Source organism: Protobothrops mucrosquamatus, unplaced genomic scaffold (genome assembly GCF_001527695.2).
Source record: "Protobothrops mucrosquamatus isolate PMUCROS unplaced genomic scaffold, P.Mucros_1.0 scaffold1205, whole genome shotgun sequence".
NCBI lineage: Eukaryota > Metazoa > Chordata > Lepidosauria > Squamata > Viperidae > Protobothrops > Protobothrops mucrosquamatus.
In genome coordinates, this window is record NW_015387415.1 from 106,675 (window position 1) to 132,021 (window position 25,347).

A 25,347-nucleotide genomic window follows, 5' to 3' on the forward strand; every position below is an offset into this window, starting at 1 on the left:
TTTTAATTGCTTCTGTTTGTGTAAGACAACTGTTATTGTACTGTATGGTTCCAGCTTCCTGGGTTAAGCATATCATGCAGACGCTTCTAGTAACTTCTCTAAGCTCTTATAAGTTCATGAACAAAGTAGAAGAGAAATTTCTTAGTTCACATTTTCCCAGCCATTACACCATTGTATGAGTGCAATGTTCAAGTTAGATGAACAAGTATACTGATATAGCTCGGATCAAAGATTTCCCACAAGACCAGTTTGACGATAGAAATATTCCTATAGAGCAGATTACACAACAGATGGCCCATAGGATGCATATGGCAGTCCAGTGGTTGTCAACCTTGTGAGGTAGTCCACACCAGAAGTCCTAGCCCTAACTTTATTGCAGATGACATTAACAGAACCTTGCAAGTCTGAAAGTACTGTACATCTTTCCCCCAAGAAACTAGGGAGGCCTCCTTTAAGACATTTGTCATGCCCCTGTTCTTTCTGCAGACTCAGATACCAGACCATTGTCTGGTCTATGAGTCTTCTCTTGTCTTTCAAGGTCATCCCACCTACTATTACACCATTGTAAAAAAAAAAAAAAACCAATCCACTGCCATCAAACATCGCACTGGTAAGAAGGATTTGCTGCCGCCTAGTTTTTTGCAGTTTCTTCCACCACAAAAGATATGCTGCCAAATACCTTCAGGTCTCATGGATACTGCTAGCTGATACTGCTGCATTGGTAGTCTCCAAACAACTGATCAGCACACCAGCTATTCCTCTATGACCCACAACTATTTTAAAGATATCCATCTGGCCTTTTCCCTTTTCCCATTTTGTTGGCCTGTGGTAGAGAGATTTCTCAGGAAAAGAATGGTCAGCTGCGAAAGATCAGGAAATGTATGTCTGTGGCTATGTGACAAGAAGTGTGACAAATAAGAAGAACTGGTTTCCCATTCTTTCTTTTCCTCATTTTTGGCAGCAGCATGCATCTCAGAATCCTCTCCAGCTTCTTATAATGAAGATGCTGGGAATCATAGATGAACAAGAAACAGCAGCCTTTTGTGATGCTGGGGAGTGTGTTAAAGAGAAAGATCTAAGAAATCTGTTTTTAAATTTGCTGCACATTGTGTGGTGAAACGAGAGAAAGGGAGAAAAAAGTTGTTTTGATGTTAAAGTAGAATAAGAATGCTGTGGTGTTAAAAAAGCTATCAGAATTAACAATCTATCAGTGGAATTTTCCCCTCATTAAGAAGTTAAGTTGGGGAAAACTGCCTTTTTAAAATCCTGTTGACCATACTTGACATTTAAAACTTATGAAATATCTGAAACTATCTATTATACAGACACAAAAATTAAAATTATTGTCTAAATTCAACACTGTACAGAGAAGAGGAAAAGAAGGGTTTAATCAAACTGAGTCATAATATATAGCTTAGTACTTCCATAATATGCTAACAAATTGCTTGGGTTTATGCAACCTACTGAACCAAAACCTGACTCACATTGTCTGAATATGAAAGCATCAGGCTAGAGCAGGGGTGTCAAACTGCCGGCCCACGGGCCAGACGCATCATCTGGAAGCCGCGCCCACCCCATTGCCGGCAATGGCAAAACCGTCCCGATATGTTGTGCGACTTCATGTAATGTCGCGAGTTTGACATGTCTGGGCTAGAGGGAGATTGGATCCAACAAATGTACAAAAATGTGGTGGGACTGGGTACCATGAGATTTGATGTTAGCATTACTGATTTCTTCTTTATGATTTATTATTTTTGCTGTGAGTCACCCATAAGATGGGTGGCCATATAAGTATTTTAAATAAATATACAGAACTTGAATAATTAAAAGAAAATATCATTTGCATTGATTTTCATTTGATTTCTTGCAGTATTTACTTGTATGTCAAAGTAGCAGCTCACTATAAATTATTGTTTGTGGAGTCATTGGTGGCCTCTGAATTTGGTTGCTTGCTTGCAGACATTTTGTTACCCAACTAGATAACATTATCAGTGCACCACAAGGACTCCACAGTTCTACCTATTACATATTCTCTTCTCTTAAAACTATCACTTGTATGCAGTATTCAAATATCTTTTGTGGTATTTAAAATGTATCTGTTAGTAAACTGGCTACAGTATTTAATACTTTAAAATGTACTAAGATGCATTTGATTGTTCAAAATAGTTAAGGAAGAGAGTTAATACTTTCTGTAAGAATTCTGTTGATATTCCATTTTTGCATATATTTTGTCTCAACAGCTTGGGGCCTGTATTTGCTCTTTTTGTTCCATTTTATTCCTCCATTCCAAGAGTACAAGTGACACAAATTCTAGGACAATTTTCCATCACAAACAAGACGCTGGTTTATATATTGGGTTTGCAGGTTTGTATGTGTTAATTTGTTTTGCCTTAATTTAGCAGTTCTGCATTTTCAATTTGCACCCACTATTTTCTAGAAACTCCTGGATCAATAACCCTTATTTCCAAATATTTAGTCCTAAAAATTCCAAAACTGATTTTTAAAAATGCACTAAACACTGTAGCGTAAATCTGCAGATGCCCAGTAAATTGATACAGGTAGCAATATGAGCTTAATGATGATATTCAATACATATCTATCTTGCATGTGAGTAAAGTTAAACCTTAATACATCCCATAGCTTTACCCCACTTTTAATTGCTAGCAATGGGGAAACCAATTTTCAGTATGCTTTTAGTATTTTATTTTGTAATAGATTAAAATAGTTTAAAATTTCCTATAGAACTCAAACTTCCATCCTAGACTAATGAATTCATTTGTTTATTATTTATTCCCTTATTAATAAATGTGTTACCCTACAATTTTATTTTTTAAAAACACACCTAAGAGAATATTTTATGTTGGGGAGATGCCTGTCTTCTGTTTCTTCCATTTTTAAATAATTCTATAATTCTTAGGTAATCTGTTTGACAGATAGCTACTTCAATAATAAACTATGGCTTTTCATTGGCAAACAGCCTTTCAGATCAGGCTATTAATATGGATTTAGTCTGGATGACACTTTTACACTTCCCTAAATATTCAGACCAATATGTTTTGCAACTCCTTACTTAATTAAGCATTTCCATCTTACAGCAAAGGCAGAGCAATTCTTGACATTTTTCTAGATATTATCATAGCTTCACTTTCTTTGCTTTCCAATCTTATCATAACAAACTGATAGATGCCGTTAAAAATAACTCTTTCTTTCATTCTGCCAGCAATTGAGATCATGCTGTTATCTCTCTTGCAGAATAATTAAATATCTGACATATGATAAATTTTGTGTTTTGTACATTGCAAGTTTTATTTTAAAAAAATGGAAGATAGACATAATATAGTTTGGATTTTGAAGGTAGTGTGCAAAGTTTTGAACAACTCTTCCTAATTCTCTTTCTGTTAGTCTGAAAAATGCAGTTGGCCATTTTTAGTTTGTTACATATTCATTTTCAGTTCTTTTTGCAGCAGTGTCAGGGAGGAATAAATAATTGTTTCATTGTATACGGGATGGATGGATGGATAGATAAACAGACAGACAGACATCTCTAATTAGTATTGCTCTATTTGATGTAAGCATCATAGTATAAAGTAAGTTAAAATAAGTTTCTGAGCAAGGGTATATTCTTGGTATTTTTGTTGCCTGATTTGTTTTGAAAAGCTGTGTTTTTTTCTTGAATATATAGATGGTTAATGAAAAACAAAGGCACTTTTTTACATGTTTACTGTAAGAAGTTGGTTTTCATAATACATTCTGGAGAAAAGAGTTTTATTAAATCAAACTGAATTTTACAATAAAAAAACTTAGCAATCCCAGCAAATGTTCAGCTCCTTTTGTTCTACTTTTTCATTCAGCTTTATTCAGATTCCATTCAGCCTTCATTCAGATTTTTCAGTTGCTCTGCTTCCAGAACCAAATCTTGCTCAAAACTCATAACATTTAAACAATTACTTGAGCCCCTTTATTGCACAAAAACAAAAAATGTAATTTATGATATCCTCTCTTTTACTGTATTTCAGTTAGTGTTGAAATAATATTAGCATAAGGACTGTGCAATCTAAATTCCATTTTAAATTACACATTTTTGTTTTATAGCTTTTAACCTCTGGGTCTTACATCTGGATTGTAGCTTTAAGTGGCCTGGTAAGTATAATTATTTTAATTACTGCTTTGATGCTTTTCATTAAGGTATAATAAAGCTTCTATGGGATGTGTTTTTTCTTTAATTCTTACTTCTCTGTATTTTTTCTTCTTTCATATTTACATATTTTGCCAAATTCAGTTTGCTTTAGGAATATACACGAATAGGCAGTTTTTTTTAAAAAAATCTGGAACAGTCTACTAACAATCCTTCCTACAGTCACTCATGCCCTGATCGCCTCAAGCCTTGACGTCTGCAATGCAATCTACATGGGCTGCTCTTGAACCACACTTGAAAACTTCAAATGGTCCAAGACAAAGTGCTAGGGGCAGTGCTTTTTTTCTTTAAAAAAAAGGTGCCGGAACTCACACACATCATACAACCTGCCTTGCCTACCCTATAAGGTTCCATCCAAAAAAGATGCCGGAACTCCGTTCTGGGCGTTCTATGAGAAAAAAAGCCCTGGCTATGGGCATGATGGGTATACCTCAATAAACCATTTGGTTTGTGAGTTGCATTGGTTGCCTTGTTGTTTTGGAGTGAAATTCAAAGTCCTGTTCATAATCTATAAAGCCCTACATGGCTGCCTGTCTCCCATACTATCTGTCCAACCAATTAGTTTTGGAAGGGTTGGTATGCTCCATTTTTTTTATTAAACAATGACATCTGTTGGACCCCCAAAATGCACCTTCTCTGTAGCAGCACCTGTACTCAGGAATGAGATTCCTCCAAAATATGGACAGCTCCCAACCTACTAATGTTTTGAGGGGAATTGAAAACTTTGCTCTTTGCCCAAGTCCTAAGTCAGGGTGAGTGAAGCCTCCTTTGGACTACATTGGGTTATTTCTTTTGTTTCCTTCATTTCTTTCTTGCTCTTCCCATCTTCACTCTTTTTTGTCTTTTGTATTTTTTTTTTCTTGCTTTTAACATTTTTTAATCTGAAACTGCCCAGAGTTGTTGAGAGTTGGGTAGCATCTACATTTAATAAAATGCATAAATAATAAAATAAATGTTCTAAATATTCTGCTGAACCATGGTTGGAAAGTCCCCATGAATGATTCTAAATTTTGCCGTGTTTCATTGCTGCAATTGTAGAAAATGTTTTTCCTAGCCCCATTGTTATTTTCACAGATCATATGAGTGGATCATTTTTCTAGTCACTGGAAATTTTATCACGAGATCACAAAATGTTTTGTTCTTTTTCTAGTGTGTCTATCTTATTCTGCAATAAAGTTCTAAGGCAACTTTCCTATCAAAGTATACAAACTAAAGGGCAGAATACTTAAAACTAAAAACTATAGAACAATTTAAAGTTTCATAACAAAGGTAATGAAATTAAAGAATTTTATTAAAGAATTGAAGTTTGATGAAATTTAGTTTATAAGGAAGAACTAACAGAACCATGTGTTCCTTTTTATTTAAAATATCTGTCTACAGAGGAAAGTGCCTGTTTAAACACATACAGTACATAGTTTTATTTTGGGCAATATAAAACAAGGTTAAGGATGAGGAAAGTTTTGATTTGTGAATCTGTTTATATAATATCTAGAATAGGCATTACTTATATATATATATATAACCTTTTTATCTTTGTTTAAATTTTATTTTACATTTTTAACATCAACAATTAACCAAACAATATTTAAATTTAAAATAAAAAATAGAAACAAAAAAAGGAAAGTTAGGGGGAAAAACAACTCCCAAAACACTAAAGAAAAAGAAAAAAATCTTATATATTGTATTTATCAATACAGGTAATCCTCAACTTACAACCAGTCGCTTTAACGACCTTTTGAAGTTACAACGGACTTAGAAAAAGTTAGCTATGACTCACCCTTGAAGTTATAAGTGCTACACCCGACATGGTCATTTGATTGCATTTCAGGAATTTAGATAGATAGATAGATAGATAATTTAATTTGTATACCGCCCTTCTCCCATAGGACTCAGGGCGGTTCACAGCATATTAAAAACAAATAATATACACACAATACAAAAAATGCAAAATACAAAAATACAGAAATACAAAAAATTAACCTGTTTGCGCTTAAAACTGATTACCAAGTATTCTGCGATCATCTGAAATCTTCTCTGCTGGTTTCCTCATAAAATCCATGGGAAAGCTGTCAGAAAAGGGGGGAAGCTGACAGGAAAGTTTGTAAACTGTTGCCCCTTTGTGCATGGCGGGGGAGGACTTCTCCAGCAGGCTGGAGAAATTAAGCTCAGATTCCATGTGCAGAAGGGAATTTCAGCACTGGGCTGGAGAAAAGAAGCTTACAACCTGAAGATCAGCCTTCCTTGCCTTCAGAAACACTGTGTTTGCTAGCTTTCTAGCCAGAAAAACAAGCAAATGCAATGTTTCTGAATGGTGGAAAGGCTAGGGAAGACATGTCAAACACAAGGCCCGGGGACTGGATGCGGCCCACTAAGTGGTTTCATGTGGCCCGCGAAGGGATCCTGGAAACAGTGAGGGAACGGCCCCCACTGCCTTGGCCCTGACCCAGGCTGGCCGGGAGCCAATGTACTGTACAATTTTGTGGTGGCCATCTATGCTGAAATGCATTCAGTCTTAACTCCACAAGACCGTCCAGAAACAGCTGGGAACCAGCCCCTGCTGCGTCAGCCCCAACCCCTGGGTGCATGCTGGGGAGGTGTCACCCTTTTTGAGGAATGAAGAAATGCACCATCGCCTGGAAATGGCCAACAAATGGCCCTCGCCTACTTCACATATCCGGCTTGATGGGCTCTGCCCTGGTCCCACCCCTTTCTGCCAGAGACCCTCAGATCTGTCCCACTTCTGCCCAGGCCCCCACAGGCACCCTTGACACGAATGATGTAGAGCTGGCCACGCCCACCCAGTAGGCCACACCCACTCCATCCATGCCCACTCAGTAGGCCGCACCCACCCGGCCCCACCGAGGGCAACCGCAGTGCTGATGCGGCCCTCAATGAAATTGAGTTTGACACCCCTGGGCTAGGGCATGGAGGGGAGGGAAACTTCTGTGGCAGATGGGGGAGAAAGGAAGTTCAGATCCTAAAATCCAAGCTTCCTTTTTCCACCCTAGTGCAGCAGTTCCCTTCACACATGGAGGAGAGAAGAAGGCCTGGAGAAACAAAACATGGGCCTTTGGGATTTGAGCTTCTTTTCTTCATCCTGCCCTCTATTAGCAGGCAGCTCTTTCATTCTGTCTGTTTAATGACCCATGCAGTCATTTAACAACCACAGCTGGGACTGAGATTGCAGTCATTGAGTGAAGCTGTTATGTGGATAGCTTGCATAACAATTACAATGACTTACAACCAAAATTTTGGGTCTAATTGTGGTCATACGTTGTGGACTATTTTTCACTGGTTTATTAATAAATACACTAATATAATCAGTACAAAACATTAACTGTAAAATATCACAGTATCTTTGCTATACTAACATATATTGCTGTATCTTTTGATTAGTAGAAAATACTGCTTTTTCCAAAAATGTGGAATTGTGGCTCTGTGGTGGATGGGGCTCTGCCAGGGGAATTAAAGAGACATTCCAGTTTAGAGTCAGTTCAAAGGAGGAAATGTCTGAGATCAATCCTTAGGTCTATATGTACAGGCAGTCTGGCAAAATTCTTGTAGTATAGGTGATTAACAATAAAGTATCTGTTTGGGCCTATCTACAGGTGATTCTGGTTGATTGCATCTGACAAGATCACACATTTCTGATCTGGAATAATATCACTTCCAATTTCTTAAACTGACTTTTAGCCACTCTCATGCTTGATAAAACCATAATTAAGTTTCCAATGAGTTACATTCCAAAGTGTTGTCATTTAGTTCAAGATCACAAAACCTGTTCTCTCAGATGTAGTCTCTGGAGAGTCCAATACTGCTTAAATGCAATTTTTGATTGATCACATATATAATATATAACATCTATAATGAAAATTTATGATAGCTGCTGAGGCTACATTCCAGCAGATCTGTGATGCTATAAATGACTATAAGTCACCTGGAATTGCCTTGGCGAGATGAGAGGCATGGAAATTTAGTAAAATGAATAAATCAGATCTCCTCAATTCTGTGCCTTCCATATTAACTTCCTTAATCTGCAGCCAATTTAGTCAATGAGATTATGGAATTTGAAACCCAACTCATCTACCAAACATGAAGTTAGGAAAGCTGATGTTGTATAGACATTACATATAATCAAGGGCTTGGATGATCTTATTTAGCTACTTGCCTTAGGAAACAAACATTAAAAGGCACGTATTTTGTAAGTTCACATACCAATTTTCATAACTGAAAATTTCTGAAATTTCATATACATACACACTGGCTACAATTTTTCTTTTGGCAGCTTTGTTCCAAACATACATAACATATGGAAAAAATGCTCTATGCAGATTGTTAATGCACAGAAAATGCAACATGACAATAAATGTGGTTGCATACCTCTACTTAAAATGTATATCTTTTCTAAGTCACCTTCCTTTTAGTAAATTCCTATCACTTAAATACAGTGAATTTTTGTAAAAAAATCCAGAGTGGGGTCTTTCCCAGAATGTGGGAAAACCCCTCATCTGCCATAGTCGTAATCCTTCAATTTGAGTAAAATAGACTTGTAGTTTACTGTTTTTAGTTCTGCAACTGCCTCCTCTCTTCTCCTGATTATAACTATAATTAAAAGATTATAATTATAATTGAAAGCACTCCCACTAAAATGCAACCTTTTGACAAATAATTTGGGGTTATAGTTTCTTTTATGACAATCATTTTCCATCACCGTACTGAATTGCTTTTTCTCTTTACTTCCCCTTATATGTTATATAAAGCTTTCTTTAAAATAGATATGCAGTTTGCACATGTCAGCAAATGCAAAAAACTACAATCTCTGTTTGGTTTTCAGTTAACATGTTATTGTTGCCCTGCAACTGTTGAGGGGAGGGAAAGTAAAGGAACAAACGGTATAAAATGTCAGGATTTGGAAATGGTAATAAGCTTTCGTGACAAAAGAGTATTGCCATTCAGTGAAGATCAAGCATGGCCCTGATGTTAATTTTTAATAATAATATTTTAATCTATATACCATAGAGGTTTTCAGACTTTGGCCTTGTACAGGTAAAGTGGGGCAAAATTCAGAAATCTGACAATGCTAAAAGTTTTACCTGAGCAAATCTGATCAGATTATTTTTTAAGTTGTTTTGAGATGCTCATAGCTCTCCACAATTTTAAAATTCCCAAGATAGAGACTACATCCATTTCCTCAACAAAATTTAGGAACGCCATGCCAGCAAAGCTGTCCAAAATTTATTCAGATAAAAGAGGAGGAAAATGAAAGCAGATAAGGTGAAGTCAGTTTTTTAGGGAGTGGGGAAGGAGATCTATAAATTCTCACAGTAGTGTACTGTAATAGTTATGGTGAGTTCTAGTTAATTGTGTACATGTTGGCATACATTGTTCTCAAGCATGTACAAGTAAGAGTGTATACAAAAGTTCCTTAATTCAGAGCTTTGTGTATATACACAAGCTCTTAGAGATGTGTAGACCTATCACCATCCTCAACGTACAATAGTTCCTCGTATTCTCAGTGAATTTGACACTAACTCTCATAGTCATACATGAAAATGTGTCCAGGCTCAGGTTTGTCTCAAGTGCTGCTGTGAATGGTTTGTATGACTTATGCTGTCCATACCTAAATATGTTCCTCTCCTTTGGAATATTGTGATTCAAATAGCAGCAACCTGGAAGATTATTCTCTTCAAGTTACTAAATATAGACTGATTAACCCTATTTGGACAGCATAGTACAGAACAGTGGGAGCTCTCTTGTGTTGCTCAGGCAGGTCATGCTCCAGAGAAGTCTTGACTTGATCAGCCCAATGACGTGGTTCAAACACTGGCTTGTGAGCTAAAATAATAGGTTCCGTTACCGAATGGGGAATTTAAACAAAATACCGGTTCTACTTGCTTTATGCTAGGTCACATTTCCTGAAAACAAAGCAAATTTGCATAAAGCAAGACACTGAACCAGTGGAAAAAAGCAGGTGGTGGATATGGTGTAAATTTTGTAACCCAGATACATTGACAAACATTTTAGAATCTTTATTTTTAAGCACCAGGTTATTCAAAATACATTTTATCTCATGTTCTACAGTATGTAGCCTTTTTATATCTTTTGTACAGCAGGATTTGTAATGCACTTGATTATCAGGGCAGACTAAGAGGTAGAATGCTCATGGCATTATGAATTTTATTAGCATAGATTGTTATGTTGCACACATGTAGATTTTTCCAAGTTAAAAGCTTATTCTGTGACAAGCAATCTTTCCCAAATTTTGGTGTCCAATTTTTTTTCTGGTATTACATTTTGAGTAAATGATTGGACAAGATGTTGGGGCCAATTTAACCCCATAGTAATAGTCATTCAGGTATAGAATTAAGTGCAAGACAGCAAGCAAAACCAGAAGAACTATATAACATGATGGTAAAAGTATGAGTGAGGGCAGAAAGTGGTTTGGCAGGAAGAAGGTGTGCGCTGTTTCTAGACCTTTGGCACAAATTGAATATGTTGGCACAACTCACATAACAGTTTTTTTAAATATAAAGGCAATTTTCAAAGGAAAATGATCAATCACATAATAGCAAATTTGCATAACGTGAGGACAACTTGTATAGTCAGATTTGTTTAATGATGGGAGAGTGTTGTGATAAAAGGTAGTTGACCTAGCTCAGTGGTGGCGAGCCTATGGCACGCATGCCAGAGGCGGCACTCAGAGCCCTCTCTGTGGGCACTTCTCTGAACTGCTGGTGGTGGGCTGCGGAGCCCCAGAGTGCGCCAGTCAACGGGCCGGCAGGCTGTGGCTGCTGACGGACACTGTCAGCCCCCATGTGCTTGCTGGCCTCTGTGTGCGGGAGCCGATGGTGTCAGGCCCCGGCCCCTGCCTTGCCTTGCCCTGAGATAATGGCACCCCCACCCTGCCTCGCCTCACTCTGCAGGAGGAGCCTCCTACCCACCCCACCCCACCTGCCAGAGACCCCCTGGATCTCCCCCCGGCCCCCACAGGCGTCCCTCCCCATGAGCAACATCGAGGTGACCATGCCCACCCAGTCTGCCATGACATCACAGCCATGCCCACCTAGTGGGCCACGCCCACCTGGCACCCGACAATAAATAAGTGGGTTTTGGATTGCAGTTTGGGCACTCGGTCTCTAAAAGGTTCGCCATCACTGACCTAGCTGGTAAGTTAGTGGGGCAGAGAACAATGTGAGGTATGTCAGGAAGAAGGTCACAAGGGCATTGAAAGAACCTCTCCTTATACTATCCCTCCTACACTCACTGGCCAGGATTTTTCAGTTTGATTTTTTGAATAAATAAAAATAGTTTGAGTTCCACATAATGCTGAATTCTAATGAATTTTCACATCCTAGCAAGTGAGAAACATGTCACAACAGTAGTGCGTGTGAACTAGTTTTAAATGCCAGTAAGAATTCTACAGATCTATATAGAGAAGTTCTTGCACGTAATTACATACCTAGTTTTAGCAAATACAGGAAGTATTTCCAAAGCAGAGAGGAAGTGGTGATTGCAGTGCACCCCTTGTCAAAAGGGTGAATAGATAATAGCATTGTGCCTTGTCTTGGAAGTATAATATTTGATATCAGAAAGATCCTTTTGGTTACAAGGAACTAAATATGGCTAGAGATGAAGAAAAAAATTAGCTGTCTCACATACTGTTCCAGGTGTTTAGTAACTTTTTTTAATCAGAAAGTCATTGAGAAGAAAGTGAGTAAAATGAGCTAACATTTCCATCTTTTTATCACTCCACATTTGTATATGTTTAAACATGCTTAATTTGGTTTTCTGGATTTGCATAATTCAGTGAATTAGAACCCAACCAAATGGGTTGGGTTGACACATCGTATTAATGTCACAGAAATCTACCCAAGGTTAACATTTCAAATAAACATGTTGTTTAACTACAGATATTCCATCTTTTAATGGTGCTGGCTAGGTAATTAGCATGAACCAAGCCTATTTATTAAAAAAAATAATAGAAATAAAAAATGTTTCATTTTTTTAAAAAGCCAGATGGCTTCATCACCATTGAGATATCTGTTAACAGTAATTATTATATTCTGGTCCTATTCTGACCATATGCTTAACCTGCTCATTTGGGTTGACTGGTTACAATGTTATAACATTATAGTTATAATGTTTTGGTAGTTCTGTCAACATACAGATACACAAACTTGATCAAAAATAACTCCTTGGGGAATTTACCCATGTTCTCTCCTGAGCTCCTGTGAAAGGGAAATACTAACATTAATAATTGCCCTCTTCTGTAATGTGGAGGTCATCACTTTTTCTTCAGTAATTTTTCTTAGTTTAAGTAAGCAAAATAAGATTAATGGATTGGATTAAATTATTGAATCTACTGGGACTCAGTTTAACAGGCCCTTTTTGGTGTTCCTATGCACGTGAACCCCCAGTTACATACTTAACTATGTTATGAGAATAACATAGTTAAGTATGTTAACTAAGTATGTCTCTGTTTCACTGGTCTTATTAATTTCACCTTGGATCACAAAATTTGACACAGTTGTGGCCATGGATAGGAAATATCGGTATAATCCAGAAAAAACAACAACCAGATATTTCCTGTTATTGGCAATGAGCTCATATGTTCTATCTCAGTGATGACAAACCTTTTAGAAACCGAGTGCCCAAACCACAACCCCAAACCCAATTATTTATTGCAAAGTGCCAGGGCCGCATCAGCATTGTGGTGCCCTTGGGGGGGGCGGGTGTGGCCCACTGGGTGGGAGTGGCTGCAGTGGTGATGGCAGACTGAGTGGGCGTGGCCAGGGTGGACATGGCCACCTTGATGTTGCTCGTGGGGGAACACCTGTGGGGGCTGGACAGGATTGGGGGAGATCCAGGGGGTTTCCGGTGGGTGGGGTGGTGGGCAGGAGGCTCGTCCTGCCGGGTGAAGCAGGGGGTAAGACGGGGGTGCCATTGCTACAGGGCAAGGTGAGGCAGGGGCAGCTGCAGTCCCTGCACACAGAGGCCAGCAAGCGCATGGGGGTGTGCTCTACCACCTCTACTCGAGCTTGCTAGCTAGCTGCTTTGCCTCCTTTGTGCTGGGTGGGGCTGCCGTTCCGGGTGCCAGCGGTGGCCTAATGGACCTGCACGAGCTGGTGGTGGCGGCAGGTGTGCCCACAGAGAGGGCTCTGAGTGCCACCTCTGGCACGCATGCCATAGGTTCGCCATCACTGTTCTATCTTATCCATCCTTACATCTAACTGTCCCACCTCTGAGGCGTTATTTATAAATTTACATCTATGCTTTCTTAATAGTTGGTAAATCTTAGAACTATGGGTAACAGTCTATAAATTAAGATTTGATTTTATGTTATCAGTTTCCAGTTCAGAAGCCAGACACTACCTCTCTTGCCCGGCTGCCTAACATCAGGAGAGGTGGCTAAATGCCCTGATATCTTGCTCCCTAACGTTCATTTATGTTCACAGGACAATGTGAGGAAACATCACTATCCAACTTGCCTTTTTTCAGATTGTTTGTCTTGTGTAAGATGGTTCCTGCTAAGTGCACTTTTTTTCTCAGGGGAGAAGGACTATGTGTGGTCAGACATGCAATAGAGCTGCCTGAATGTACTTTTACCAGAATTATCTGCACTTTACCTTCTCACGGGCATAAGTGTGGGCTTTTAGGGTGCCTGGTGATACTTTAAAAAAGAGCAGAGACCTGTGTCTATTGGCAGTTCCCCATCCCTGTTTAATGTTTTTCTTTCTTTAATCTTTTCTGCTTGGATCTATACATCTTTCATTTATGCATGTTAGACTTTTATCGTTTAATAATTTAGTTCACATTAACACTGCATTATTTGTTCTGTTTTATTAGCTGCTTGAAAGCTGAAATGTTTGCAAGAATGAATAAGAAAATTAAGGTTTTTCATTTTTGTTTTCAAAATAAAAAATGCTTATGCTGATTATTTGGGCAGATGAAAGGAAGCAGATGTTGCTTCCTTTGTGTGAGAGGCAGGAGCCTAGACACAATTGCATAGTGCTTTTGGCATAATTTCAAACTATACCCTGAATGGTATTCTCCAAGTTTTCCTTGTTTATACGGAACTATTTTCTAATATTTTAAAAGAAAATGAAGCTTGTTCCTATCTCATTGTCATACATTACCCCATGAAAAGTGGTCTTTTAAAACTTTTTCTCTGTATTTCTACATAGGCGGCTTAGAGTTCCCTATGTTCTTCAAAATGAAATATTTTCTGTAGATTTTTGAATGAAGAACATACTTTAATTGAAAAAAATAATAAATGACTATATTTCTGAAAGTTCCCTGTGATAATGGAGATGTGCCTTTGCACTCCCAAATTTGTTAATGTGATAGCCAAAGGACTGGTTTTATTTATCATGAATAACTATGAAGTAAATTTCTGGAATGACGATTAGAACTACTGTTATCTGCATTGTTTCGTCTGCAACTTTGCCATTTAGATTCAAAATGCAAAATCCAAATTTTGATACTTAAAATCTAATAATGTAGATACCAAATGATTGTCCCTTAACAGATTTTTGTAAAACTATAGTCATTAATCATGGGTAAGAAACTAGACCCATGCTTCTCCTGATTAACTAAGGTTTCCTAGAAGGTAATGTGGGTTTTTTTCTGGCAATTGGAAACGCATCCATCAGAATGGCTGGTCCTTTCAATGCTTAAGGAGGAGGTGGTCCCTTCTCAAGAAACCATTGCTAGACCCCAGTAAGTTAGATGACTTTTGTCTTATCTTCAGCCTGTTCTGCAGCTTCAGACGTTCCTGGATGAAACAGATTTTCTGCATCCCTTTCAGTCAGGTTTCATGTCTGGATATGAGACAAAAATTGAGACACCATCCAGAAACAGATATGAGACACAATTTCTGTTGCTGAGACAGTTGTTAAGTGAATTTTGTCCCATTTTATTATCTTTCTTGCCACAATTGTTAAGTGAATCACTGCAGTTGTTAAATTAGTAACATGGTTGTAAAGTCAATCTGGCTTCCCCATTGGCTTTGCTTGACAAAGGTTGCAAAAGGTGATCCTATGACCCTGGGACACTGCAACCCTCATAAGTATGAGTTAGTTGCCAAGTGTCTGAATTTTGATCAAATGACCATGGGGATTCTGTAATGGTCATAAATGTGAAAAATGATCATTTTTTTTCAGTACTGTTGTAACTTTGAACATTAAATGAACTGTTATAACTGTGTTCTACTTGGAGATGCTATTGAAGAATATCTGAAGCTACAGTTGATGCAAAATGCAACAGTGCAAATAATTATGGGTATCCTTTGGTACACACACGTTATGCCTTTGCTTTGGGTACACACACACGTTATGCCTTTGCACTGGCTCCCAGTCGGTTTCTGAATGCAATTCATTGTGCTGCTTGTCATCTATAAAGCTGTTCATGACATAGGCCAGGATATTTGAGGGACTGTCTTTCTCCAATTATCTCTGTCCCATCAGGTCTGGCAGAGGGGACACATTCTGGGTTCCATCACTTAAGGAGTGTTATCTGATAAGTCCAGGAAGTATGCCTTTTCTGTTGCTGCATAACATAATTCCTATCCAGGATTAGGTTGGCCCTAAACCTGGTGGTTTTTCAGAAGGCCGTTAAGACCTGTCTTTTCTCCCAAGCATGGGAGTCAGGTAGTCAGGTGAGTCTGTGAGTTGTTATTGTTAGAGTTGATGGTTTTGGCTGCTATCCAGAGCCAAGACTATTTGAGGTTAAAACTAGCCTTTTACTATCCTGTTGTAGATCCAGTTAAGCATGTTGTGCAAACTCTGTCTCAATGTGCTTTACTAAGAATTTTGTACAGGCAAAATTGTTTACTGTTATTTAAGAATTTATTGTATTCCTCTTGAGATGGCAAATTCTAAGTGCAAATATGTTTACTTGCACAAAATATTTTAAACATTTAGAAAACATAAATACCGTGAATATATGGAAAGTAACTTGTACTTAATCACACAAATGAAGGCAAATATACATGTCCCAGGATAATGTTGCAGGATCCAATCTGAGTCGGTCAGCAGGACCAGCGATTTGTTCTTCCAAACTTTCGGATTTGTACTGGAACTTCTCAGTCTGCAGAATGTATTGGGCAATTCTATGCATAGTATTTGGGCAATTTGGGCAATTCTATGCATAGTATTTATGTGGTGCCTCATGTGTGGCTTTTGTGTGTTCTTTGGATGTTGATGGCCAGCTATTAAGTCGTTGATTGTTGTTTTCTTGTGCTGCCGCACCCTCAGCTCCTAAGTACCTGGTAAGCAGATACTAATCAGCATTCCTGTCAACAGTTAAGGGGCCCATTTCCCAGGCTTCAATAATTTCTCTGGCTATTTTTGTCCCTGCTCGGCCAACAATCTTAACAGCTTTATGCTGTACTTAGTAACTGTACTTAGTCAACTTAGCCATTCGCTAAATTGTAATTGCAGAAACAGTAAATTTTGCGTCCTCCAGCGAAGCACTTAGCACTCCAATAAGTAAGGTTACGTATTTGTTGATTGCTTATTTATTTATTCATTCATTTATTCAGCCAGCCATCTCACACAAGCAACTTGGGCAATGAACAGAAATAAAGCAAGATAATCATTAAAAAAATACGCAAATGAAGATGTAAGTTTTATAAAGTCTGAAGAGAAACCTGTATATGATCTGAAAATATAGTTTGCCAAAGCAGTATGTCTTGGACTAAGAGCTAATAATCACATGGGAGGATTTTAAAGTCTTTATCTTCTATATTTGTCTATACTTGACAGTAAATGTGTTCTTTTTATATCATGATTTCAAGGTATATTTAGAAGACATAAGCAATGTTTGACCAAAAAGAGAGGTGTTTCCTTTCTGGATGGCTTTATAAATCCTCTGCCCTGTGTAGAATATGAGGAACTGAATGTAATTTTATGATCGTTTTGTTTGACTGAAGCTTAAAACGTACAACCTCCTTTGCCTTTAAGCAGCGGGGGAATAACTCCTCCCTCAACATTGTGCTGTTTTTCTGTCCCACCCATCACAGTGCCAGTAATAGGCATCACTACCGTCACAGGAATTGCATGATACTAAAATCAAGCTCTTTACAGGTTGCCCTCACCATGCCATTACCAGCCATCCTGGTCCAATTTTCCCATCTATGGCTTGGTCGGGGGGGATCTTATTGGAGAGGGACACATAAAGGCGGGGGGGAGGGAGTAAATCTGAAAGTCAGGCATCTTTTAAAAACGAAAAATATATGTATTGATGTACCATGTTCGCTCATACCTAATATTGTAGTGGTGTTATCTGTAAAATGTGTTTGTCACTCTTCAACTACATCATTATTTCATCATCATTCTAGCCATTGTCTATCCATTGCAGGATGAAGACCTCTTCCGCATGTTTCCAACCAATACAGTCCTGAGTTTTCGTTTGCCAGTTGGGCCCACAATATTTGCTGATGTCATCGATCCACCTTGTTTTATTAAGTGGGACCCATTCTATGACTGCCTTGGTCCCCCTGCTATCAGTTCTTCTTGCTATGTGACCAGCCCATTTCCATTTCAGTTCTTTTACTCTCTTGATGATATCATACACTTTTTTTTGTTCTCTAATCCATGTACAGGTCTTTCTATCTTGTCTTGTAATGCCAAACATGTATCTTTCCATGGCTCTTTGCACCACTCATAGCTTTTATATCGATCGTGAGGTTAGTGTCCATGTTTCATTGGCATATTAGAGCATACTATATCTCATTAAAAGCATTAGATCCAACAGATTCCTAGCAGATATTGTTCATTACTAGTTTTCTTTATCAGGTTAGAGTAGCTTTCCCAACTTCATGTCCTCTGAATGTGTTGAGACTATAATTTGCCACTAGCATGACAAGTTGGAGGAAGCTGGGAAACAAATATGGAAAATTACTGAGAAGTCCTGAGTTGATCCTTAAATTCTTTTGCCAACAATATGAATGGGTCATTATGGAGAAAATTAAAAGATGTTGCTTTGATTTGCCATAACTACCAGATTAATATATGTAAAATGATGGAGGAAGTCAACATCACTTAATGAAACTTGAAATAAAGTAGAAATTACTTTTTTAAAAATGGGGCTATTTACCATAGTACAGTATTGATAATGTCTAAATCAAATCAGAATGGCCTAGTACTGTAATACAGGTAGTCTTCGACTTACAACAGTTCATTTAATGACCATTTGAAATTACAATAACACTGAAAAAAATGACTTATGACCATTTTTCACATTTATGACCATTGCAGCATCCCCATTGTCTCGTGATTTATATTTGGATGCTTGACAAGTGGTTCATATTTATGATGGTTGCAGTGTCCCAGGGTCATGTGATCACCTTTTGTGACCTCCATTGGGAAACCAGATTCAGTTAGCAATTGTGTTACTAATTTAACAACTGAAGTGACTCGCTTAACAAATGTGGCAAGAAAAGTCATAAAATGGGGCAAAACTCACTTAACAAATTTCTCACTTAGCAACATAAATTTGGGCTCAATTATGGTCATAAGTCAAAGACTACCTGTATTGAACAGTGGTTGAGTTTTAAGAATACAAGGAGGAATAAATGTGTTACTAGAATAGAATCTTATGAGTCATGAAGAATGTGCTGAAAATTTAAAATAACTTTTTGAGGGGGCAAGGTTTTTTCATGCACACAGCAATGGTTTTGCCAAGATTTAACTGCTTCTTCACAATTATTTAGAAGAAGGTGGGTAATTCTACCTGAATAAATGACAAGAGATTTATTCAAAAGAATTCAAGTGGCATCTCTGTCCTATATCATGCAGTAGAGAATGTCTGTTTGATTTATCGGAAGTGAAAACAAAGCTGCAACCACTTCCTTTTTTCGTAGGGTTAAGTTTGGGATGGGGTGGTATAGAACATTAGAGTGCAAAATGTTAATTAAAATAAAATATACTTAGTTTTGATGAATTAGACAAAAAAGTGAATGAAAGAACACAATGTTGTTAATTTTGTTCTCTTCTTCATCTGTGGAAAGAATTGGTAAAATTCAAATCAATTAAGCATGTGTAAAATGGTAGAATACCACTCTTCTCCATCTACTATTCTGTTAAGGTATAAATTAATATAACAACATTTAATCAGTAGTTTCACAACATTAAAAAAGTTAACTTGTCACATCAACTAATTTTCCACACATTTTCAGACATTAATCTGATCATACATGATATACCCACTTCCCCTTTTTGTATAGCAGTGACCTTCTGATTCCAGTCTGTATTCTATAGTTCTCTTTGTTGGAAATTTTAATCAAAAGCTGAATCATCAAATAGTAGTAAATAGAGGAATTTCTTATTTTTTTTTCTTATTTTTTTTATTCAAAATGACATGGCTATTCCTCCTATTTCAATAACCACACTCTTGATTTATTTTTATTTATTTACAATACCAGATCATGTCATAGAATTTAAGAAATACAGGGCACCATTATTGCATATCTAAGTAACTATACAGTATATCATCATCATCATCATCATTTTAGCCATTGTCTATATACATTGCAGGATGAAGGCCTCTTCTGCATGTTTCCAATCTATACAATCTTTTGCCAATTGGGCCCGCAATACTTGCTGATGTCGTCAATCCGTCTTGTTTCGTGGATGCTTTTTATCAAGTGGAATTCATTCTATGAGTGCCTTGGGCCATGACTGCCATCATTTCTTCTTGCTATGTGACCAGCCCATTTCCATTTCAATTCTTTTACTCTCTTGATGATATCGTATACTTTCGTTTGATCTTAATAGTGGAAATCAACATAGAATGAGGTGTACGACAAGGCGATACAATATCACCTAACCTTTTCTCAGCCTGCCGTGAAGAAGTGTTTCACAAACTAGACTGGGCAAAAAATGGAATAAAAATCAATGGCGCTTATTTAAATCACTTAAGATTGCAGATGATGTTCTCTTATCACAAGAACCAGAAGAGCTACAGAGACACATACAAGAGTTGCACAAAACAGGAGAACCATTTGGCTTAAAAATAAATCTGAAAAAGAGCCAAGTTATATTTAATAAATTCACTAAATAAAGAAAAAAAATGTATATCTGGAGAGGAAATTATATATAGTCCATACAGATATAAAAGGGGGAAATCCGATAAAATGAACATTGCATTGAAGGGACCAAAAGATTTCTATAAATTAAGGCTATAAATGAAAAATTTGGTAGTCCTTTCAAAAGACCTCAGTCTTATTAATTTATTTTTTTTAAAAAAATATTTTATTAATTTTTAAGAATTACAATCTTTAGTGCTTAGTAGACAACATGTCTGGGTTCACATATTTAACATTAACTTTTTCAATATAAATCTATTCAGTAGTGCACAATCCAGTATTTTTTCCCTGATCCTCCTTCCCCATATTTTTTCCATTTTTCCCTCATTACACAGTTACAATTCTTGGTCCTATTGATGCATACAAAGTTAGATATAAACATCTTCATCATGTTTTACTAATGTTATACAAATAATAATATCAATTCATAAATCAATATCCTGTTTTTCGTGCTCTCATTAAAGTTTGATTTCCCATCAATATTTGAAGTATCTTTGTCAGTTATGCTTTTCTCAATATTAATTACATTTATAGAGCAAAAAATTTTATTCATACCAATCCTATTTTCATATTTCCCATATCAAAAAAAGAAAAAAATGCTATTTTAATTCTAAATCATATATTTCATTATAAAAGTCTAATTATATCTAAGGGTCATCCTTTCTTTTAATCATATTCAAACAATATTTAAATAAATAATGCCCCTTCTAATAGGTCAAATCTTCAATTTTTTAAATCTAACTCTCGCTTTCTTTCTTTGCCAAGTAGCTTTCCAAGCCAAGGCAATTAAATCACCCAGGAATTTTTTATTTTTGTGAAAGTTGCTTGGCATGAGGAAGACAATTTAGGTAGGGTATTTTTTGGGAGGAATTTCGCCCATTTATGTTCCTTAAGCAACTCCCAATTTCCTTCTCTCTCAATTTGTCTCCCAAGTTGTAATATTTCCCTTGACAACTATATGTTCCATTTTTTAAAATCTTCTTCCTTGTCATCAGGTGTATTTTGCAGACTTAAGAGGTAAAGGGTCTTTTGCATTTTCATTGTTATGGGTAAGTCTTGCAGTATTTTATTGTATATGGTAGTTTATATTTCTCTTCTTTTATCTCTTGCATCTCTAGGTCCATTTCCTCTGGTTCATCTTCTGATTTCTGGTTTATTTGTTCATACTTTGTAGTCATTGTCTGGGAACTTTCTAGTTGTAGATTTAATTTGGAGATTCGCACATTTATATTATCTAAATTAGTTTTAATCTCATTATGTCCATTTAATCTCATTATGTCCATTTTTATGTCCTCTTTGTATGCAACAATTGTTTGGTGAATTAGTTGTAGCATAGAGTATATTTCCTTATGAAAGGTGTTTGTTTTTTCTTGAGGCATCATTTCTGGAGATCCTCTAGTATCACCAGTCTCAGTAAGAGTAGAACAAAGTTTCCTCTGGTGTTCTGGTCTTTATATGTAGCCTTTGTAATCCAATAGGTTCCAAAATACAGGTCCAGTCCCAAAAGCAATATTTTATAGTGATCCTTTATCTCAGGCATCCAAAAAGTGTCAATCAGGCAAGGTTGTAATCCACAGTGTTCAAAGTGTTCAAAATGTTCAACCTCCCTGAAAACAGCTAAAAAGTCTCTCCCAACCAGACGTAATCAAAGGTCAAATTTTTCTTTCTCTCCCACTAGCTCTTGAGATTAAAAGTCCAAGCTCAGTAGGTGTTTATAGCCCAAAAAGGTCAGGGTGATAAGTATGCCAAAATATTTTCCTTTATTGCCAGCTGTTCTCCCTTAAGCTAGGAGTCACCAAGCACTACTAGATGTCATTCAAAATCCATTTTCTACTCTTAAGACAAAGGATTGATTTCTTATATTTCACCTCAAATGTTTTTTTTCCAAAGAGAAAATCTTAACAATTATCTCAGTTCTCAAATTTATCAAAACTGTAGCTTTATGTTACTTCCACTTCAATATTGTGTATTTCTATCCCCCATAAAAATTAAAATGCCACTTCCGTTCATATTCGGAGGTTTTTAGCTTCTTGTGAGCCTTTCCCAGGAAATTCAGTTGCAAAATAGTAAAGAAAGGATCAATATTCTCACCCAGTTCCAAACACGCTGTTTATGATGTGCTAATTGGTGCTTCTTCAGTTGTCAGCAGCTAATGGCTGGCAATAGAAATGTAGCCAGTCTTTCCACTGCCGGTTTGGAGCGCTTTTCTTGGATCAAACGGAAAGACTGCCGTCTCTCCATGATTGACGAGACACCCCTCCTTCTTCATTGCCTCTTTGGGGCAACTTTGGGCCCATTTTAGGGCCCCCAGCAGGGCAAAATTGGACGTGGAAGGCAGACCCTGCCTTCCTGCATCCGTCTCACCGCGACGCAAAACTGGAAGTCCTCTTTAGTAATGCAATAAGAGTAAGAACACCTCAATCATGAGTGGAGTTTCTATATGGCTAGAGAGAAGAGCTTTCTATGTGGGCCATACAGACTCTTATAGAAATAATCAGAGAGTGCTCAGGGTAAGATTTTCTGATTATTTGTTTGTGTAAGCAATGGGAAAGTTTGGCTTTGTCCAACCTGAATGTCTATGTCCCATATGATCTGCTTAAGTTCTACCAGGTTTTTTTCTAATGATTTGTTTTGCTCAGAATGTTAGACAACATAATCTTGCCAGGACCTCAAAAGGGGCATTTTTTTCAGGCCAAATAGACAAACAAGCAAGCTCCTGCTACTTCCCAGTTCTTCAATGTTCTCCAAACTGTCCTCTTATGGCAGTCTCTGTTGTCTCTGAATAGTTTTAATAAAACAATTAATATTTTTCAAAGTCCTATTAGTATTGTCCAAAATAATCCAGCCTGCTGTTCTACTATGTATGCATCTACCACTTAAGAGATCTAAACCATAGTTCAACAAAGAAGGTGCATTGGTTAAAATGCAAGTAATGCAGGCATACAAGGGAGTACATATAGCCAATGATCTCTAGTCCTATGAGATTTTTTCTGAGCATAAAAGGAGATATAAGAAGCTATTAAAGGCAAAAAAAATAACAAATATGCCCAGAAATTCTGGGCAGACATCCAGCAGGCTATAGCAAACAAAAATCATAGGTTATTTTTATTTCTAATATAAAAATCCTCAGTTAACACAGAACCATAACACAATTAAATCCCTTGACACTTGATACACGCATTTATCAAGTGTATTTTCACCTATTTGGGATTGTATCTCAAGCATTCCTGTATTAGAGGACTCTATTTAAAATGGCCCCCAATTACTGATGTGGAAATACAAAAAGTAATTACACACAAAAAAAATTCTTTCTCTTGGAATTCTTACAGTATATCCTTAATAGTGGATATCAAACACTTTTTTTCTTATTATAAATTCCTCTATAGTAAATCCTGGAAGCCAATTTGATGTTGTGGTTAAGGCACTAGGCAGGAAACTGGGAGATTGTGAGTTCTAGTCTCACCTGAGTCACATAGCCAACTGCATGAATTGGACCAGTCACTCTTTCTCAGTCCTAAGATGCACACAATGGCAAAATACTTCAGAAATCTTGCCAAGAATACTGTAAGGACTTGTCCAGGCAGTCACCATATTTAAAAAACTGACTCAAAGGTGCACATGCATACACATACATAATTCCTAAAAACTACTCAGTTCCATCTCACAATATCAAACAAAGGAGGCAAGCTACCATCCAATTAGTTTTCTGTCTGGAATTTGTAAACTGTTGTGTTAGACTTCTCTCTGGATGTATATGTATTATAGTGCCAGCACAGGCAGGATTTGAGAATGAATATTCTATAATAAATCGGTGCCTAGCATTATATCATTATATCATCTGGCAGAAAAATATTAATAAACTTTCCTGTGACATCACAGTCCTCGAAAGCTCCTTGAAATCTCTACATAGCCTAATTTTTGAAATGATGCATCATCCACATACAAAAGAATGGGGATTGGACAATAAGTGGGGATTGGACAACAAGTGAGGAATGGAGGATGAAAATCTGAATTGACAAAAACTACGATATTGTTAATGTACAAATTAAATAATGGGGTGGGGTGGGTGGGCTAGAATACATTCTTGTTTAGTTCTCTTACGAATTGGAATAGAATCCCCAAAGTTCGTCAAAAATAAAAAGCTCTGTTTTTCCCCACAAGTTGCTCTGATAATTATCAAGTTGGAAATTTAATGGCAGACTCATTGAGCAAGTGAAGTTATCTAAATACCCGAGTATTCACTTCCAATCTTCAACATGCTGTGGTCATCAACTATGAAAGGACAAAAAGGATTTCTAGCAATCAACACATTTGCTAGTTGGCAGAGAAATAATTTTGTCTCTGCAGCAACTGAACTATTCAAAGCCAAACTGCAAAATGAATCTCAGATGGGTATTTACAAAAGCTTCTCAGTTCTTGAACAAACAAACTTCTTATAATCAATAGTTACATATCTCATACTCTACTTCTAATACCAGATTAGAACTAGATTGTACATTTATCATAACATGTTCTTGATTCCTTAATGTAGGGGACAGAGAATATTAGTAACTTTGAAGTTTTGCTTTGGAATTAGAAATATATTTTTGACATCCAATAGATTTTGCTGAGGGAACTAATCTTGAATTTCCCCTATCAATATGTCAATTTCTCAACCTATCAATTTCTCTTTGCTTTTAGATTTCTGGAATGTGCTACAGTAGTAGTCTTTTAAAAGTGTACCACATACTTTCTGTGCCCTCTGGCATAGCAAGGATATTTGCTCAAACTCTTGAACCAATTTTCTCATCGGCGGAGCCCTCTAATGAATTTGGAGTTGGAATGGGAGCAACTATTGATATACAGAGGCAACAGCGGATGGAGCTACTTGATCGACAGATCTTGATCTCTCAGGTTGCTCAGATGAGGCGACAAAGACAAGTAAAGTCCTTTTTCTGCGTGATATAGTTTATTTGTGAAATGGATTTATCCATTTATAAAGTTAATCCTTCATAAAATTAACAGTCTTTTTACATATTATGGACATGTTCTGTTTATTCACAAAACATTCTTAATCTATTCTTAA

The 25,347-nt window shown here is 37.0% G+C and overlaps 1 protein-coding gene across 1 annotated transcript in view; it reads left to right on the plus strand.

Annotated features, from left to right (window-relative positions):
• The first annotated feature begins 197 nt into the window (after positions 1-197).
• The window catches only part of LOC107291865 (ubiquitin-associated domain-containing protein 2), a 41,370-nt gene continuing 16,220 nt past the window's right edge, over positions 198-25,347 (plus strand). Inside the window, exons 1-4 of the mRNA XM_015820901.1 lie at positions 198-334; positions 2,241-2,364; positions 4,093-4,140; positions 24,963-25,202. Coding sequence (XP_015676387.1) covers positions 198-334; positions 2,241-2,364; positions 4,093-4,140; positions 24,963-25,202 — 549 coding nt within the window. The remainder of the gene's footprint in view (positions 335-2,240; positions 2,365-4,092; positions 4,141-24,962; positions 25,203-25,347) is intronic.